Below are 20560 nucleotides of genomic sequence, written 5' to 3'. Positions count from 1 at the left end.
AGGGCTTCTTACAACTGGGGGGGTTGTAACCAAGGACAGGGCTTCTTACAACTGGGGGGGTTGTAACCAAGGACAGGGCTTCTTACAACTGGGGGTTGTAACCAAGGACAGGGCTTCTTACAACTGGGGGTTGTAACCAAGGACAGGGCTTCTTACAACTGGGGGGGTTGTAACCAAGGACAGGGCTTCTTACAACTGGGGGGGTTGTAACCAAGGGCAGGGCTTCTTACAACTGGGGGGGTTGTAACCAAGGACAGGGCTTCTTACAACTGGGGGGGTTGTAACCAAGGACAGGGCTTCTTACAACTGGGGGTTGTAACCAAGGACAGGGCTTCTTACAACTGGGGGTTGTAACCAAGGACAGGGCTTCTTACAACTGGGGGTTGTAACCAAGGACAGGGCTTCTTACAACTGGGGGGTTGTAACCAAGGACAGGGCTTCTTACAACTGGGGGGGTTGTAACCAAGGGCAGGGCTTCTTACAACTGGGGGGGTTGTAACCAAGGACAGGGCTTCTTACAACTGGGGGGGTTGTAACCAAGGACAGGGCTTCTTACAACTGGGGGGGTTGTAACCAAGGACAGGGCTTCTTACAACTGGGGGGGTTGTAACCAAGGACAGGGCTTCTTACAACTGGGGGTTGTAACCAAGGGCAGGGCATCTTACAACTGGGGGGGTTGTAACCAAGGACAGGTCTTCTTACAACTGGGGGGGTTGTAACCAAGGACAGGGCTTCTTACAACTGGGGGGGTTGTAACCAAGGACAGGGCTTCTTACAACTGGGGGGGTTGTAACCAAGGGCAGGGCATCTTACAACTGGGGGGGTTGTAACCAAGGGCAGGGCTTCTTACAACTGGGGGGGTTGTAACCAAGGACAGGGCTTCTTACAACTGGGGGGGTTGTAACCAAGGACAGGGCTTCTTACAACTGGGGGGGTTGTAACTAAGGACAGGGCTTCTTACAACCACTAGGCTACCCTGCCGCCAACACTCTAACCACTAGGCTACCCTGCCGCCTATACACTCTAACCACTAGGCTACCCTGCCACCTATACACTCTAACCACTAGGCTACCCTGCCGCCAACACTCTAACCACTAGGCTACCTGCCTCCCCCCTCTAACCACTAGGCTACCCTGCCACCTATACACTCTAACCACTAGGCTACCCTGCCGCCTATACACTCTAACCACTAGGCTACCCTGCCGCCAACACTCTAACCACTAGGCTACCCTGCCGCCTATACACTCTAACCACTAGGTTACCCTGCTGCCTATACACTCTAACCACTAGGTTACCCTGCCGCCTATACACTCTAACCACTAGGCTACCCTGCCGCCTATACACTCTAACCGCTAGGCTACCCTGCCGCCTATACACTCTAACCACTAGGCTACCCTGCCGCCTATACACTCTAACCACTAGGCTACCCTGCCGCCTATACACTCTAACCACTAGGCTACCCTGCCGCCTCTACACTCTAACCACTAGGCTACCCTGCCACCTCTACACTCTAACCACTAGGCTACCCTGCCACCTCTACACTCTAACCACTAGGCTACCCTGCCGCCCCTACACTCTAACCACTAGGTTACCCTGCCGCCTCTACACTCTAACCACTAGGCTACCCTGCCACCTCTACACTCTAACCACTAGGCTACCCTGCCACCTCTACACTCTAACCACTAGGTTACCCTGCCACCTCTACACTCTAACCACTAGGCTACCCTGCCACCTCTACACTCTAACCACTAGGCTACCCTGCCACCTCTACACTCTAACCACTAGGCTACCCTGCCGCCTATACACTCTAACCACTAGGTTACCCTGCCGCCTCTACACTCTAACCACTAGGCTACCCTGCCGCCTATACACTCTAACCACTAGGTTACCCTGCCGCCTCTACACTCTAACCACTAGGTTACCCTGCCGCCTCTACACTCTAACCACTAGGTTACCCTGCCGCCTATACACTCTAACCACTAGGCTACCCTGCCGCCTATACACTCTAACCACTAGGCTACCCTGCCGCCTATACACTCTAACCACTAGGCTACCCTGCCGCCTATACACTCTAACCACTAGGTTACCCTGCCGCCTATACACTCTAACCACTAGGTTACCCTGCCGCCTCTACACTCTAACCACTAGGCTACCCTGCCACCTCTACACTCTAACCACTAGGCTACCCTGCCACCTCTACACTCTAACCACTAGGCTACCCTGCCGCCTCTACACTCTAACCACTAGGTTACCCTGCCGCCTCTACACTCTAACCACTAGGCTACCCTGCCGCCTCTACACTCTAACCACTAGGCTACCCTGCCACCTCTACACTCTAACCACTAGGCTACCCTGCCACCTCTCCACTCTAACCACTAGGCTACCCTGCCGCCTCTACACTCTAACCACTAGGCTACCCTGCCTCCTCTACACTCTAACCACTAGGCTACCCTGCCTCCTCTACACTCTAACCACTAGGCTACCCTGCCACCTCTACACTCTAACCACTAGGCTACCCTGCCACCTCTACACTCTAACCACTAGGCTACCCTGCCGCCTACACACTCTAACCACTAGGCTACCCTACTGCCTATACACTCTAACCACTAGGCTACCTGCCTCCCCCCTCTAACCACTAGGCTACCCTGCCGCCTATACACTCTAACCACTAGGTTACCCTGCCGCCTATACACTCTAACCACTAGGCTACCCTGCTGCCTATACACTCTAACCACTAGGCTACCCTGCTGCCTATACACTCTAACCACTAGGCTACCCTGCCGCCTATACACTCTAACCACTAGGTTACCCTGCCCCCCCAGATGTAGTCAGTCTGTTGTATCCTGATGTTAGACGTAGTCAGTCTGTTGTATCCTGCTGTTAGATGTAGTCAGTCTGTTGTATCCTGTTGTTAGATGTAGTCAGTCTGTTGTATCCTGTTGTTAGATGTAGTCAGTCTGTTGTATCCTGTTAGACGTAGTCAGTCTGTTGTATCCTGCTGTTAGATGTAGTCAGTCTGTTGTATCCTGCTGTTAGATGTAGTCAGTCTGTTGTATCCTGTTGTTAGATGTAGTCAGTCGCTCTGGATAAGAGCGTCTGCTAAATTACTTAAATGTAAATGTTAAATGTAGTCAGTCTGTTGTATCCTGTTGTTAGACGTAGTCAGTCTGTTGTATCCTGCTGTTAGATGAAGTCAGTCTGTTGTATCCTGATGTTAGACGTAGTCAGTCTGTTGTATCCTGTTGTTAGACGTAGTCAGTCTGTTGTATCCTGCTGGTAGATGTAGTCAGTCTGTTGTATCCTGTTAGATGTAGTCAGTCTGTTGTATCCTGTTGTTAGACGTAGTCAGTCTGTTGTATCCTGTTAGACTTAGTCAGTCTGTTGTATCCTGCTGTTAGACGTAGTCAGTCTGTTGTATCCTGCTGTTAGATGTAGTCAGTCTGTTGTATCCTGTTAGATGTAGTCAGTCTGTTGTATCCTGCTGCTAGATGTAGTCAGGTCAGTCTGTTGTATCATGCTGTTAGATGTAGTCAGTCTGTTGTATCGTGCTGTTAGATGTAGTCAGTCTGTTGTTTCCTGTTAGATGTAGTCAGTCTGTTGTATCCTGTTAGATGTAGTCAGTCTATTGTTCATTTCTACCCGACAGGAGAAGTATCCTACTAAAACATGAGAAATAATCTTATGTGTCAGATATGTGATCGGTTGTATTTTAAAGCTAATATAAAGAGTAACGTTTGGCCCTGGGCCTGTTTTAGAAGAAAAACCAAAAGGGATTTACACTTTGAAAAAGGTTTGTTGGATTTCTTTTTGATACTGTACGTAATGTCCTCTTCACATGAATGAATTATCAGCCTGGTCTCACGGACTAGACGTAACATATTTATCGTAAAATCCGGTGACACTCAAATTAGCATGATATGCTACGTATGGTTCGGTTACATAAGACTGCAGGTTCCTTAAGGCAAAAACAGAAAGGAGTGTGGTTGTTCGGGGTGGATTGGTTGGGCGTATAACGCAAACATCTAGCAGCTCAAAGGTGGCGTATTCGACTCGCCTCACGGACAACTTTAGCATTTAAGCTAATTAGCAACTTTGCAACGACTTACAACCTTATAGCTACTTTGCAACTACTTAGCATGTTTGCTAACCCTAACTCTAACCTTAACCCTTTAAACTAACTCCTAACCTTAACCCTTTAAACTAACCCCTAACCTTAACCCTTTAAACTAACTCCTAACCTTAACCTTTAAACTAACTCCTAACCTTAACCTTTTAAACTAACATTTACATTTAAGTCATTTAGCAGACGCTCTTATCCAGAGCGACTTACAAATTGGTGGATTCACCTTAACCATTTAAACTAACTCCTAACCTTAACCATTTAAACTAACTCCTAACCTTAACCCTTTAAACTAACTCCTAACCTTAACCTTTTAAACTAACCTTAACCATTTAAACTAACCCCTAACCTTAACCCTATAAACTAACTCCTAACCTTAACCCTTTAAACTTTCCCCTAACCTTAACCTTTTAAACGTACCCCTAACCTTAACCTTTTCCTTAAAGATGTATAATTTAGCTGAAAGTAAAGTCCCGTCTCTGTGGGAAAACTACGGTTTCCGTCCCCAAAACGGTAACTTATTCCCTATATAGTAGTGCCCCACATAGGGATTAGGGTGAATAGATCTCCGTTTGGGATGTAGCCCAACTGATTACAGGTAGACTTTGCCCTGGAGGGACTGTTACAGGAAGAGACCGGAGCGCTGTGGAAGAGGTGAGTAGATCTGAGGCTAGAATTATAAGACAGTCAATATGTTTAATAAAGGATTTGTTACACCGACTGCTGTTGTATGTTACACGTGTGATGTATTGTCAGTAACTGACTTAGTTAAATAAAGATTCCCTATCGACAGTCGTGGGTTATTCCACAATGGCAGGGGAGGATTTTAGAGTTGGATTTTACCTATATTATTTACAAATATATTTTTGTATTTTTGAGATGAAATATGAATATATTTTATATCTTTATAGTTTGTCATTTTTGTTGCTATTACTAGTGCTTTTCTCTCCATTTCACGGAGTCTTCAACAGGATTTTTGTGTCTGTCAGGACAGTGAAAGGAAGACGAAGGTTCATTTCCTGGTTAATGACACAGGTATATTTCACTGTGTGTCAATGATTAGGACTTATTACCTGACGGAAATCTTTTAGGAGGGTGACATGGATCAATCGAAAAGAAGCAGTGAAGTCCAACTCCCACCTCCCTACTCTCAGGACGATGGTCAACAGAACACCTATGGTCAACAGAACACCTATGGTCAACAGAACACCTATGGTCAACAGAACACCTATGGCCAACAGAACACCTATGGCCAACAGAACACCTATGGTCAACAGAACACCTATGGCCAACAGAACACCTATGGTCAACAGAACACCTATGACCAACAGAACACCTATGGCCAACAGAACACCTATGGCCAACAGAACACCTATGGCCAACAGAACACCTATGGCCAACAGAACACCTATGGCCAACAGAACACCTATGGCCAACAGAACTCCAGTTCTCCCCACTACGGTCTGAACGTTGGCCCTGGCAACATAGCGGTGGTCTCACCAGCGGGTCAGTATAACGACATGGGCCAGGGTCATCCTGAGGACCAACAACAATGGGCTGCTCCACTACCACCTGACTATTCCACCGGGCTGGAGGACACCGGCTGCTTTGATGACAAAGCCATAAGAAGAGGTTAGTCAGTGCCTACGTCTGAAATGGTACCCTAATTTTGCTATGTAGTCGCCTACTTTTGACCAGCGCCCATAGGGTTCTGTTGAAAAGTAGTGTGCACTACATAGGGAATAGGGGGCCATTTGAGACTCAGACACAGGTTTTTTTTTTTTGGGGGGGGTCGGTGTCCTTGTATCATGATGATCTGGAGCCCGCATCAATGCTCTTCTAGTAGGAGTGCTGATTTAGGATCAGTTTTCCCTTTAAGATCATAATTAATATGATTGTATGGACAGGGCAAACCTGATCCTAGATCAGCAACCCATTGAATAAACAAGCTTTGTGGTGAAAGCAGCCCTACTGCGGTGGTCCGTCTTATTGGCCTGAAGTTTACCAGTGGGCCACCTGCTTAAGGTATACCTGACTCAGTGGGCCCACAGTAAACACCTGCTTAAGGTATACCTGACTCAGTGGGCCCACAGTAAACACCTGGTTAAGGTATACCTGACTCAGTGTACCACTGTAAACACCTGGTTAAGGTATACCTGACTCAGTGGGCCCACAGTAAACACCTGGTTAAGGTATACCTGACTCAGTGGGCCCACTGTAAACACCTGGTTAAGGTATACCTGACTCAGTGGGACCACAGTAAACACCTGGTTAAGGTATACCTGACTCAGTGGGACCACTGTAAACACCTGGTTAAGGTATACCTGACTCAGTGGACCCACTGTAAACACCTGGTTAAGGTATACCTGACTCAGTGGGCCCACTGTAATCACCTGGTTAAGGTATACCTGACTCAGTGGGCCCACTGTAAACACCTGGTTAAGGTATACCTGACTCAGTGGGCCCACAGTAAACACCTGGTTAAGGTTATACCCTGACTCAGTGGGTAAACACCTGGTTACAGTAAACACCTGGTTAAGGTATACCTGACTCAGTGGGACCACTGTAAACACCTGGTTAAGGTATACCTGACTCAGTGGGCCCACTGTAAACACCTGGTTAAGGTATACCTGACTCAGTGGGCCCACTGTAAACACCTGGTTAAGGTATACCTGACTCAGTGGGCCCACTGTAAACACCTGGTTAAGGTATACCTGACTCAGTGGGCCCACAGTAAACACCTGGTTAAGGTATACCTGACTCAGTGGGCCCACTGTAAACACCTGGTTAAGGTATACCTGACTCAGTGGGACCACTGTAAACACCTGGTTAAGGTATACCTGACTCAGTGGGCCCACTGTAAACACCTGGTTAAGGTATACCTGACTCAGTGGGCCCACTGTAAACACCTGGTTAAGGTATACCTGACTCAGTGGGTAAACACCTGGTTACATACCTGTAAACACCTGGTTAAGGTATACCTGACTCAGTGGGACCACTGTAAACACCTGGTTAAGGTATACCTGACTCAGTGGGACCACTGTAAACACCTGGTTAAGGTATACCTGACTCAGTGGGCCCACTGTAAACACCTGGTTAAGGTATACCTGACTCAGTGGGACCACTGTAAACACCTGGTTAAGGTATACCTGACTCAGTGGGACCACTGTAAACACCTGGTTAAGGTATACCTGACTCAGTGGGACCACTGTAAACACCTGGTTAAGGTAAACCTGACTCAGTGGGCCCACAGTAAACACCTGGTTAAGGTATACCTGACTCAGTGGGACCACTGTAAACACCTGGTTAAGGTAAACCTGACTCAGTGGGCCCACAGTAAACACCTGGTTAAGGTATTCCTGACTCAGTGGGACCACTGTAAACATCTGGTGACTGTTAAGTGATGTTTCCACAGGCTTTATAAAGAAGGTGTACCTGACTCTGATGATTCAGCTTCTAGTCACCTTTGGGATCATCTGTGCCTTTCTGTATTGGTGAGGCACTTTTAAGTGTTACCCAACTATAAAACTTCAACACTTTGTGTTACTTAACATTAACATTTTAAGACTTCAACACTTTGTGTTACTTAACATTAACATTTTAAGACTTCAACACGTTTAAGTGTTACCCGACATTAAAGCTTTAACACCTAAACACTTTGACACTTTAACACTTTAACACTTTAACACTTTAAAACTTTGACACTTTAAGACTTTAACACTTTAACACTTTAAAACTTTAACACTTTAAAACTTTAACACTTTAACACTTTAAAACTTTAACACTTTAACACTTTGACACTTTAACACTTTGACACTTTGACACTTTGACACTTTAACACTTTAACACTTTAACACTTTAAAACTTTAACACTTTAACACTTTAACACTTTAACACTTTGACACTTTAACACTTTGACACTTTAACACTTTAAAACTTTGACACTTTAACACTTTAACACTTTAACACTTTAAAACTTTAACACTTTAACACTTTAACACTTTAAAACTTTGACACTTTAACACTTTAACACTTTAACACTTTGACACTAACATTTTAACACTTCAACATTTTAACATGTTACCCATCATTAAAACTTTAACACCTAAACCCTTTAACACTTTAACACTTTAACACTTCAACACTTCAACACTTGCAGTTGTCCCAACACGTTGAAGTGTTGAAAGCAGTTTTTCCCCGTTAGATTCCAACGTTGTATTTTTAACTGCACAATAGCACAGCTTTATAATGTACCTACAAGAAGTGTATAAAACAAAGAGATGAATTGTCTTCTGTAATCGTAGGGAGGCTCTGAGGCTCTGGTCTATGAGGACCTATTGGTTTTCATCCTGCATGATGTAAGTAAATGCCACTGAATCCTACAGAATCTCTCTGCTTTTACTCCTGGGCCAGTATTCAGAAACTTTCACACAGCAGGAGTGCTGATCTAGGATCTGATTGGGTCTTTTAGATCATGTCGTGGAATATTCTAATCGAATGAGAGAGAACTTTGTTATTTCTTCAAACAATCATCTTTTGTTCAATATCGATTAATTATTGCAATAATGAGGCTGGTCGACCAAACACCATTGAGTGTTGAACCGAGTAACCTAACTTTTACACAAACGCAGAGTTCTTTATACGACTGACACTAAGAATGCTTAGTCATGGTTGGTTCAACCCCTCCCATGCAGACCAAGGAGCATCATAATCCACTCTGGGTTCATCCGGTCGTTATCTGCACAGGGTTGTTCTCTTAACCCCACCCTGGTTTAGTTTCCCAGATGGAAGGATGATTTTGAGACAGTGAGGGATTGTTCTGCTCCTAAGCTATCTCTAGTAAAACACATTCTTGTCTAGGTAATGCAGTTTTTAAAAATAATTTTGTCAGCTTAAGCCATCTCTAGTGACCTTACTCCCAGATTAGCTGCAGGAAGCTAGAGTGGAGACCATAAAAACTGAGACACGAGCAGGACAGAAATGTCTTACTATTAGTTAAATATTAAAGGTTAACAATTAATATAAAATGAATCAGGTAAATAGGTAAATAGTCTCTCACAAATCATATTAAATGCCATGACATGGACATTGGACCTGATGCCAAATCAGCACTCCTACTCTGAGTCACTTTACGAACACAGGCCCTGACATCTAAACAACGGACAAATGAACCCCGCACACGAAGACCTTTATATTGAGCGCTGTGATTGTACCATATTGTATTAATACATTGTACCGCTGTTTCCTGAACAGAGCAGTGGTGCTTGTCATCATCATTTCCTTGTCCTGTTGTGTCAATGTACGTCGGAAGGTCCCACTCAATTTCCTGGCCTTGGGACTGTTTGTAAGTATCGATTCCAAGAAGGCATCAATAAACGTTTCACACGTTGGTTGTATCGTCTGACCTTTGTGTTATTTTTCTGTGTAGACCACTGCAGAAGGTCTACTGCTGGGCTCTGTGACTGTGTGAGTACTGTATGCCTCTGGAGGGACCCTGATGCACTTGCTCTCTGATGGATAGACTAAATCCTTTACCATCCAGCATGTTAGTCATGCACATGGCGGGTTGGCAGTATGAGTTTATGTCTAAACCAATCCTCCATGGAGGTTGGCAGTATGAGCTCATGTCTAAACCAATCCTCCATGGAGGTTGGCAGTATGAGTTTATGTCTAAACTAATCCTCCATGGAGGTGGAAAGTATGAGCTCATGTCTCAACCAATCCTCCATGGAGGTTGGCAGTATGAGCTCATGTCTAAACCAATCCTCCATGGAGGTTGGCAGTATGAGTTTATGTCTAAACCAATCCTCCATGGAGGTGGGCAGTATAAGCTCATGTCTAAACCAATCCTCCATGGAGGTGGGCAGTATGAGTTTATGTCTAAACCAATCCTCCATAGAGGTGGGCAGTATGAGCTCATGTCTCAACCAATCCTCCATGGAGGTTGGCAGTATGAGCTCATGTCTAAACCAATCCTCCGTGGAGGTTGGCAGTATGAGTTTATGTCTAAACCAATCCTCCATGGAGGTGGGCAGTATGAGTTCATGTCTAAACCAATCCTCCGTGGAGGTGGGCAGTATGAGCTCATGTCTCAACCAATCCTCCATAGAGGTGGGCAGTATGAGCTCATGTCTCAACCAATCCTCCATAGAGGTGGGCAGTATGAGTTCATGTCTCAACCAATCCTCCATGGAGGTTGGCAGTATGAGTTCATGTCTAAACCAATCCTCCATGGAGGTGGGCAGTATTAGCTCATGTCTAAACCAATCCTCCATGGAGGTTGGCAGTATGAGCTCATGTCTAAACCAATCCTCCATAGAGGTGGGCAGTATGAGTTCATGTCTAAACCAATCCTCCATAGAGGTTGGCAGTATGAGTTTATGTCTAAACCAATCCTCCATAGAGGTGGGCAGTATGAGTTTATGTCTAAACCAATCCTCCATGGAGGTGGGCAGTATGAGCTCATGTCTAAACCAATCCTCCATGGAGGTGGGCAGTATGAGCTCATGTCTAAACCAATCCTCCATAGAGGTGGGCAGTATGAGTTTATGTCTAAACCAATCCTCCATGGAGGTGGGCAGTATGAGTTCATGTCTAAACCAATCCTCCATGGAGGTGGGCAGTATGAGCTCATGTCTAAACCAATCCTACATGGAGGTGGGCAGTATGAGTTCATGTCTAAACCAATCCTCCATAGAGGTGGGCAGTATGAGCTCATGTCTAAACCAATTCTACATGGAGGTGGGCAGTATGAGCTCATGTCTAAACCAATCCTCCATAGAGGTGGGCAGTGTGAGTTCATGTCTAAACCAATCCTCCATGGAGGTGGGCAGTATGAGTTCATGTCTAAACCAATCCTCCATGGAGGTTGGCAGTATGAGTTTATGTCTAAACCAATCCTCCATGGAGGTGGGCAGTATGAGTTTATGTCTAAACCAATCCTCCATAGAGGTGGGCAGTATGAGCTCATGTCTAAACCAATCCTCCATGGAGGTTGGCAGTATGAGCTCATGTCTCAACCAATCCTCCATGGAGGTGGGCAGTATGAGTTTATGTCTAAACCAATCCTCCATAGAGGTGGGCAGTATGAGCTCATGTCTAAACCAATCCTCCATGGAGGTTGGCAGTATGAGCTCATGTCTCAACCAATCCTCCATGGAGGTGGGCAGTATGAGTTCATGTCTAAACCAATCCTCCATGGAGGTTGGCAGTATGAGTTTATGTCTAAACCAATCCTCCATGGAGGTGGGCAGTATGAGTTTATGTCTAAACCAATCCTCCATAGAGGTGGGCAGTATGAGCTCATGTCTAAACCAATCCTCCATGGAGGTGGGCAGTATGAGTTCATGTCTAAACCAATCCTCCATAGAGGTGGGCAGTATGAGCTCATGTCTCAACCAATCCTCCATAGAGGTGGGCAGTATGAGCTCATGTCTCAACCAATCCTCCATGGAGGTTGGCAGTATGAGCTCATGTCTAAACCAACCCTCCATGGAGGTGGGCAGTATGAGCTCATGTCTAAACCAATCCTCCATGGAGGTTGGCAGTATGAGCTCATGTCTAAACCAATCCTCCGTGGAGGTTGGCAGTATGAGCTCATGTCTAAACCAATCCTCCATGGAGGTTGGCAGTATGAGCTCATGTCTCAACCAATCCTCCGTGGAGGTTGGCAGTATGAGCTCATGTCTAAACCAATCCTCCATGGAGGTGGGCAGTATGAGCTCATGTCTAAACCAATCCTCCATGGAGGTGGGCAGTATGAGCTCATGTCTAAACCAATCCTCCATGGAGGTTGGCAGTATGAGCTCATGTCTCAACCAATCCTCCGTGGAGGTTGGCAGTATGAGCTCATGTCTAAACCAATCCTCCATGGAGGTGGGCAGTATGAGCTCATGTCTAAACCAATCCTCCATGGAGGTTGGCAGTATGAGCTCATGTCTAAACCAATCCTCCGTGGAGGTTGGCAGTATGAGCTCATGTCTAAACCAATCCTCCATGGAGGTGGGCAGTATGAGCTCATGTCTAAACCAATCCTCCATGGAGGTTGGCAGTATGAGCTCATGTCTAAACCAATCCTCCGTGGAGGTTGGCAGTATGAGCTCATGTCTCAACCAATCCTCCGTGGAGGTTGGCAGTATGAGCTCATGTCTAAACCAATCCTCCATGGAGGTGGGCAGTATGAGCTCATGTCTAAACCAATCCTCCATGGAGGTGGGCAATATGAGCTCATGTCTAAACCAATCCTCCATGGAGGTTGGCAGTATGAGCTCATGTCTCAACCAATCCTCCGTGGAGGTTGGCAGTATGAGCTCATGTCTAAACCAATCCTCCATGGAGGTGGGCAGTATGAGCTCATGTCTAAACCAATCCTCCATGGAGGTTGGCAGTATGAGCTCATGTCTAAACCAATCCTCCATGGAGGTGGGCAGTATGAGTTTATGTCTAAACCAATCCTCCGTGGAGGTGGGCAGTATGAGCTCATGTCTCAACCAATCCTCCATAGAGGTGGGCAGTATGAGCTCATGTCTCAACCAATCCTCCATAGAGGTGGGCAGTATGAGCTCATGTCTAAACCAATCCTCCATAGAGGTGGGCAGTATGAGCTCATGTCTAAACCAATCCTCCATAGAGGTGGGCAGTATGAGCTCATATCTAAACCAATCCTCCATAGAGGTGGGCAGTATGAGCTCATGTCTAAACCAATCCTCCATAGAGGTGGGCAGTATGAGCTCATGTCTAAACCAATCCTCCATAGAGGTGGGCAGTATGAGCTCATGTCTAAACCAATCCTCCATAGAGATGGGCAGTATGAGTTCATGTCTAAACCAATTCTCCATGGAGGTGGGCAGTATGAGTTCATGTCTAAACCAATCCTCCATAGAGGTGGGCAGTATGAGCTCATGTCTAAACCAATCCTCCATAGAGGTGGGCAGTATGAGCTCATGTCTAAACCAATCCTCCATAGAGATGGGCAGTATGAGTTCATGTCTAAACCAATTCTCCATGGAGGTGGGCAGTATGAGTTCATGTCTAAACCAATCCTCCATGGAGGTTGGCAGTATGAGCTCATGTCTAAACCAATCCTCCGTGGAGGTTGGCAGTATGAGCTCATGTCTAAACCAATCCTCCATGGAGGTGGGCAGTGTGAGTTTATGTCTAAACCAATCCTCCATGGAGGTGGGCAGTATGAGTTTATGTCTAAACCAACCCTCCATGGAGATTTGAAGGATACCTGACTAATAGATCTAGTAATATTTCAGTGAAGGGTTGAAAAACTTCGGTAACTTTCCTTTAAAATGTCAAGTTTTCCAGAAATCATGGTTGGAGAATTCCTGCTTTCATTCTTATTCCCTCCCAATTCCGGGGACATCGTCCAATCAGGGCTTCTGTAAAAGCCTCTGGAATTTTGGTGGAAAGTTACAGAAACGTTGCAACCCTTTTTCAGTGATAGATGAGAGTTTGGTTTGTGTTGCAGGTTCTATGAGGCGGAAGCTGTTATGTGGGCTGTGGGCGCCACAGCACTGGTCTCCCTGGCTCTGAGTGTCTTCGCCATGCAGTCCAGAGTACGTCTCTCTCCATAGATGTAGAAAGACGACACACCTGAAATCCTTGTAAATGACCGTGTTCTGTGAAAGCACGGGCAGCGCCCTTAGTGGCTATCTTCCATTTTAAAGTAGTCCATTTCCTCTCCTTCAACTTGTGAGTGTTCTGGTAATCTATGAAGAAACAATAACGCACTGCATACCACCATCTACTGTGCTGCAGTGTGTACAGGCTGAACAGGTAAAAGCCAGGTTGGTGATTTACTGCCACCTGCAGTTATAGAATGTTTGCTGAGGAGTTTAAATCATTGGCTGACGCCTCCTGATGACCTGAATTCAAATTACTACTTTAAAATGGGGAGAATCTCAAAAGCATTTCCTTGATTCGTCACATCCTCTCTCCTCGCCTCCTTCTCAAAACCTATAGGATGACAAGGTCCTGAGGTTCCTCCTTCTCAAAACCTATTGGATGACAAGGTCCTGAGGTTCCTCCTTCTCAAAACCTATTGGATGACAAGGTCCTGAGGTTCCTCCTTCTCAAAACCTATTGGATGACAACGTCCTGAGGTTCCTCCTTCTCAAAACCCATTGGATGAAAAGGTCAGAAGGGAGGGAGCTCTGACCTTTTTATCCAATGGGTTTATGAGAAGGAGGTGAGGAGAGAGGACGTGAAGATTCAAGGAAATGCAATTGCAGGCTGAGTGTGATGAGGTATGGCACGTTAAAAAACGTTTTGCGGTTAAGTTTCTATGTACCGGACAAAACGATCTAAGTTAAATGGTTTCCTGCATTTTCAACTCTACCATGATTTTGTCACAAAAACTGTTGCAGTGATACAGCAAACTATCCCAAGCTGGTTTTGAGCATGATTTAGACAGTTCGTGATTTAGACAGTTCGTGATTTAGACAGTTCGTGATTTAGACAGTTCGTGATTTAGACAGTTCGTGATGTCGACAGTTCGTGATTTCGACAGTTCGTGATTTAGACAGTTCGTGATTTAGACAGTTCGTGATTTAGACAGTTCGTGATTTAGACAGTTCGTGATTTAGACAGTTCGTGATTTAGACAGTTCGTGATTTAGACAGTTCGTGATTTAGACAGTTCGTGATTTAGACAGTTCGTGATTTAGACAGTTCATGATTTCGACAGTTCGTGATTTAGACAGTTCGTGATTTAGACAGTTCGTGATTTAGACCGTTCATGATTTCGACAATTCGTGATTTAGACAGTTCGTGATTTAGACAGTTCGTGATTTAGACAGTTCGTGATGTCGACAGTTCGTGATTTAGACAGTTCGTGATTTAGACAGTTCGTGATTTAGACAGTTCGTGATTTAGACAGTTCGTGATTTAGACAGTTCGTGATTTAGACAGTTCGTGATTTAGACAGTTCGTGATTTCGACAGTTCGTGATTTAGACAGTTCGTGATTTAGACAGTTCGTGATTTAGACCGTTCATGATTTCGACAATTCATTTAGACAGTTCGTGATGTCGACAGTTCGTGATTTAGACAGTTCGTGATTTAGACAGTTCGTGAGATTCCTCCTTCTCATTTAGACAGTTCGTGATTTAGACAGTTCGTGATTTAGACAGTTCATGATTTAGACAGTTCGTGATTTAGACAGTTCATTTAGACAGTTCGTGATTTAGACAGTTCGTGATTTAGACAGTTCGTGATTTAGACAGTTCATGATTTCGAATCAGTTCTGATTTAGACAGTTCGTGATTTAGACCGTTCCATTTAGACCGTTCATGATTTGACAATTCAGTGATTTAGACAGTTCGTGATTTAGACAGTTCATGATTTCCACAGTTCAAATGATTTCGACAATTCGTGATTTAGACAGTTCGTGATTTAGACAGTTCGTGATTTAGACAGTTCGTGATTTAGACAGTTCGTGATTTAGACAGTTCATGATTTCGACAGTTCGTGATTTAGACAGTTCGTGATTTAGACAGTTCATGATTTCGACAGTTCGTGATTTAGACAGTTCGTGATTTAGACAGTTCGTGATTTAGACAGTTCGTGATTTAGACAGTTCGTGATTTAGACAGTTCATGATTTCGACAGTTCGTGATTTAGACAGTTCGTGATTTAGACAGTTCGTGATTTAGACCGTTCGTGATTTCGACAATTCGTGATTTCGACAGTTTGCTGAAGAAGTGGACAGAGTGAGTTATATGATTTGGATAAAAGACAGATCAGTTTTAGTGTATCTTAGTTAAATGCACTAAGTGGCTCTGATTAAGAGTGTCTGCGAAATGTAGCTTACTAGCAGTGTACCATCTTTCCTCATTTCTGTTATAGTGGGACTTCACCTTAGCCAGTGGGGGCTTGTGGGTGTTCTGTTGGACTCTCATATCCTTTGCATTGTTGTGTGGAATCATGCGATCCCAGGTAAGTCAACAGTCATTTCACAGGTATACCAGTATGTACAAAATATTTAAAAAGGTTGCAATCTGCTATTTAAACAGTAACAATGCCTTCCACGCCACTATTTTGATAAACAGCTGAAGAATGTGTCTGGACAAATGTAACCACACTCAAATTCATAGGCTATGGATGCATTGACTGGCCTGAAAATGGATGTAACCATTGCAGATTGCCCCTTTTTAAAACAACAGTATTTTATCTTGTGTACTTGTAATGGAGATGAAAGAACATTAACCATGTTTCAGTTTTAGAAGTACACTTGTTCAGGAACTAACTTAGTCTTGTGTTTTTAATCCATAGTACCTGTACATTGTGTACGCTTGCCTGGGAACCTTGCTATTTTCTTTGGTAAGTAACATTCTTCCTCTAGCTAGTCCTTTCATTGGCTAGGGTTGTGAAGAAAGCTAGTCCTTTCATTGGCTAGGGTTGTGAAGAAAGCTAGTCCTTTCAGGCACCTTCATACCACCAAGCAATACACGTTCACTGACATCTCAATAAAAGTGTATGTAGTCCTTCATACACAATCTTTAAGAAGCTTAGGAATGGTCGCCCATGTGAGGGTTTTTAAAATGAAAAAAAAGTTGTGTATGACTCATTCTGTAAGCAGTCAGAAACAATCTACACAGTAATATGCCTTTTTTGGGGTCGTAATATAACAACTGATTCGTGTATATGTGTGCATATATATATATATATATACATACAGCAGGGCAAAAAAGTATTTAGTCAGCCACCAATTGTGCAAGATCTCCCCCTCTTAAAAAGATGAGAGAGGCCTGTCATTTTTTAGCACTTCAACTATGACAGACAAAATGAGAAAAGAAAAATCCAGAAAATCACATTGTAGGATTTTTAATGAATTTATTTGCAAATTATGGTGTATATGTGTGTGTGTGTGTGTGTGTGTGTGTATATATATATATATATCTCCAGTACCTGGTGATGGACACTCAGCTCATACTGGGCGGGAAACACAAATACAGCATTTCACCAGAGGAGTACATCTTTGCTGCTCTCAACCTGTACCTGGACATCATCTCTCTGTTCACCATGCTCCTGGCACTCATTGGACTCAGCCGTTAACTTAATACGCTGTTGTCACATCAGATAGCGCAACAAGCCACCTGCCCTGGTGTTGTTGAGGGACGAGCGTGGAGTAGGAAATTAGGATAATGCCTTTTTAAAAATTAAATGAAATCAAATGTATTGGTCACATACACGTATTTAGCAGATGTTATTGAGGGTGTAGCAAAATGCTTGTGTTCTTAGCCCCAACAGAAATGCTTGTGTTCCTAGCCCCAACAGAAATACTTGTGTTCCTAGCCCCAATATAAATGCTTGTATTCCTGGCTCCAACAGAAATTATTTTGTTCCTGGCTTCAATAGAAATGCTTGTGTTCCTAGCCCCAACAGAAATGCTTGTGTTCCTAGCCCCAACAGAAATGCTTGTGTTCCTAGCCCCAATAGAAATGCTTGTGTTCCTAGCCCCAACAGAAATGCTTGTGTTCCTAGCCCCAATAGAAATGCTTGTGTTCCTAGCCCCAACAGAAATGCTTGTGTTCCTAGCCCCAATAGAAATGCTTGTGTTCCTAGCCCCAACAGAAATGCTTGTGTTCCTAGCCCCAACAGAAATGCTTGTGTTCCTAGCCCCAACAGAAATACTTGTGTTCCTAGCCCCAATATAAATGCTTGTATTCCTGGCTCCAACAGAAATTATTTTGTTCCTGGCTTCAATAGAAATGCTTGTGTTCCTAGCCCCAACAGAAATGCTTGTGTTCCTAGCCCCAACAGAAATGCTTGTGTTCCTAGCCCCAATAGAAATGCTTGTGTTCCTAGCCCCAACAGAAATGCTTGTGTTCCTAGCCCCAATAGAAATGCTTGTGTTCCTAGCCCCAACAGAAATGCTTGTGTTCCTAGCCCCAATAGAAATGCTTGTGTTCCTAGCCCCAACAGAAATGCTTGTGTTCCTAGCCCCAACAGAAATGCTTGTGTTCCTAGCCCCAATAGAAATGCTTGTGTTCCTAGCCCCAACAGAAATGCTTGTGTTCCTAGCCCCAACAGAAATGCTTGTGTTCCTAGCCCCAATATAAATGCTAAATGAAATGCTTGTGTTCCTAGCCCCAACAGAAATGCTTGTGTTCCTAGCCCCAACAGAAATGCTTGTGTTCCTAGCCCCAACAGAAATGCTTGTGTTCCTAGCCCCAACAGAAATGCTTGTGTTCCTAGCCCCAACAGAAATGCTTGTGTTCCTAGCCCCAACAGAAATGCTTGTGTTCCTAGCCCCAATAGAAATGCTTGTGTTCCTAGCCCCAACAGAAATGCTTGTGTTCCTAGCCCCAATAGAAATGCTTGTGTTCCTGGCTCCAATAGAAATGCTTGTGTTCCTAGCCCCAACATAAATGCTTGTGTAGGTTAAAGTTATGTATAGTCACCCCAGGTGTAAAATAGTAAATATTGGCTACTTCTCAGAAAGTATTAAACTGTCAAGAGGAGAAAAACAAGGTTGTCCACTATCGGCATATATATTTATTATGGCCATCGAAATGTTAGCTATTAAAATCAGATCCAACAATAAGATCAAGGGGCTAAAAATCCTCGGATTAGAAACAAAGGTGTCATTGAACGATTCATGGTTTCTATTTAATCCACAATTTGGATCCAGAGCCTCATGAAGTTGGTTGTAATTTCAGTTTAATCCTCCAGAAAAGATAGAACAAATATTATGGTTGAATTCAAATAGACTTTAAAAAATGTCATCTTTTGGAAATACATTTTTAGAAACAGTATAATCTTTGTAAATGATATCATTATTAGGAATGGTGGAGTTATGTCACACATGCAACAATATATGGAAATGTCTGCTCTACCCAAAATTACAACCAACTAATTGCAGCATTATCGCAAAAACAAATGTAAGAGGCAAGTGGAAGGGAGAAAAGGCAAGAAACTTCAGCCCTGCATTAAAGAGCAACATTGGTTATAGAAACTTGTCTGTCAGCCCTGCATTAAAGAGCAACATTGGTTATAGAAACTTGTCTGTCAGCCCTGCATTAAAGAGCAACATTGGTTATAGAAACTTGTCTGTCAGCCCTGCATTAAAGAGCAACATTGGTTATAGAAACTTGTCTGTCAGCCCTGCATTAAAGAGCAACATTGGTTATAGAAACTTGTCTGTCAGCCCTGCATTAAAGAGCAACATTGGTTATAGAAACTTGTCTGTCAGCCCTGCATTAAAGAGCAACATTGGTTAAAGAAACTTGTCTGTCAGCCCTGCATTAAAGAGCAACATTGGTTAAAGAAACTTGTCTGTCAGCCCTGCATTAAAGACCAACATTGGTTAAAGAAACTTGTCTGTCAGCCCTGCATTAAAGAGCAACATTGGTTAAAGAAACTTGTCTGTCAGCCCTGCATTAAAGACCAACATTGGTTAAAGGAACTTGTGACGAATAACAAAAAATGATAGCAGTTTAATTTAAGGACCAAATCATTGACAGCTGTGCCGTATACAGGGCATTCAGAAAGTATTCAGACCTTTTGAATTTATCCACATTTTGTTACGTCACAGACTTATTCAAAAATTGATTCAATTGTTCGTTTTTTCATGAATATACACACACAATACCTCATAATGACAAAGCAAAAACAGATTTATAAAAAAAAAACTGAAATATCACATTTGCATAAGTTTTCAGTCCCTTTAATTCATTGTTTTGTTGAAGCACCTTTGGCAGGATTACAGCCTCAAGGCTTCTTCGGTACGACACTACCAGCTTGGCACGCTTGTATTTGGGAGTTTCTCCCATTCTTCTCTGCAGATCCTCTCAAGCTCTGTCAGGTTGGATTGGGAGTTTCGCTGTTCAGCTATTTTCAGTTCTCTCCAGAGATGTTCGATTGGCTTTGAGTCCGGGCTCTGGCTGGGCCACTCAAGGAAATTCAGAGACTTGTCCTGAAGCCACTCCTGCGTTGTCTTGGCTGTGTGTTTAGGGTCGTAGTCCTGATGGAAGGTGAACCTTCGCCCCAGTCTGAGGTCTGGTGCAGGTTTTTAAGTAAGGATCTCAACCCCCTTGTTATGGCCTAAGTTCAGTAGTGAAAATATGCTTAACAAGTCACTTAAGTTGCATGAACTCTGTGTGCAACAATAGTGTGTAACAGGATTTCTTAATTACTACCTGTAACCCACACAAACAATTATCTGTAAAGGTCCCTCAGTCAAGCAGTGAATTTTAAACACAGATTCAACCACAAACACCAGGGAGGTTCTCCAATGCCTTGCAAAGAAAGGCACCTATTGGTAAATGGTTTAAAAAAAAGATTAAAATGAAAAAGCTGACATTGAATATCCCTTTGAGCATGGTGAAGTTATCGATGACACTTTGGATGGTGTATCAATACACCCAGTTACTACAAAGACATCTTTCCCAACTCAGTTGCCAGAGAGGAAGGAAACCGCACAGGGATTTCAC

At 44.0% G+C, this 20560-nt stretch overlaps 2 protein-coding genes and 1 long non-coding RNA gene across 6 annotated transcripts; all 3 read left to right on the top strand.

Moving 5' to 3' along the window:
* Positions 1–1362: 1362 nt before the first annotated feature.
* Positions 1363–2399, top strand: LOC127928164 (uncharacterized). The gene is made up of 2 exons (XR_008130745.1): positions 1363–1587; positions 2149–2399. It is a non-coding gene; the product is annotated as an uncharacterized LOC127928164 (long non-coding RNA).
* A 2324-nt stretch (positions 2400–4723) lies between these two features.
* On the top strand, positions 4724–17318 carry zgc:110410 (uncharacterized protein LOC553618 homolog). Of its 2 annotated transcripts, none has more exons than XM_052515242.1 (10): positions 4724–4774; positions 5184–5752; positions 7536–7614; positions 8425–8478; positions 9374–9464; positions 9549–9586; positions 13596–13683; positions 15972–16061; positions 16398–16445; positions 17031–17318. In XM_052515242.1, exons 2-10 carry the CDS (start codon positions 5221–5223, stop codon positions 17178–17180), a joined length of 1170 nt encoding a protein of 389 aa, XP_052371202.1. In that variant the 5' UTR covers positions 4724–4774; positions 5184–5220; the 3' UTR covers positions 17181–17318. The 2 variants fall into 2 exon arrangements, with proteins under 2 accessions (XP_052371202.1, XP_052371203.1); XM_052515243.1 differs by having other exon boundaries at positions 4736–4774; positions 5212–5752.
* On the top strand, positions 10061–13411 carry LOC127928151 (putative proline-rich protein 21). 3 transcript variants are annotated; one of them, XM_052515240.1, is made up of 4 exons: positions 10061–10105; positions 11954–12205; positions 12248–12331; positions 12374–13411. In XM_052515240.1, exons 1-4 carry the CDS (start codon positions 10081–10083, stop codon positions 13354–13356), a joined length of 1344 nt encoding a protein of 447 aa, XP_052371200.1. In that variant the 5' UTR covers positions 10061–10080; the 3' UTR covers positions 13357–13411. The 3 variants fall into 3 exon arrangements, with proteins under 3 accessions (XP_052371200.1, XP_052371201.1, XP_052371199.1); XM_052515241.1 differs by lacking the exon at positions 12248–12331 and having other exon boundaries at positions 12500–13411; XM_052515239.1 differs by having other exon boundaries at positions 11954–12331.
* Positions 17319–20560: the final 3242 nt, after the last annotated feature.

Source organism: Oncorhynchus keta, unplaced genomic scaffold (genome assembly GCF_023373465.1).
Source record: "Oncorhynchus keta strain PuntledgeMale-10-30-2019 unplaced genomic scaffold, Oket_V2 Un_scaffold_2224_pilon_pilon, whole genome shotgun sequence".
Classification (NCBI taxonomy): domain Eukaryota; kingdom Metazoa; phylum Chordata; class Actinopteri; order Salmoniformes; family Salmonidae; genus Oncorhynchus; species Oncorhynchus keta.
Note: the sequence above shows the minus strand (reverse complement) of the source record. Positions and strands in the feature narration are given on the sequence as shown.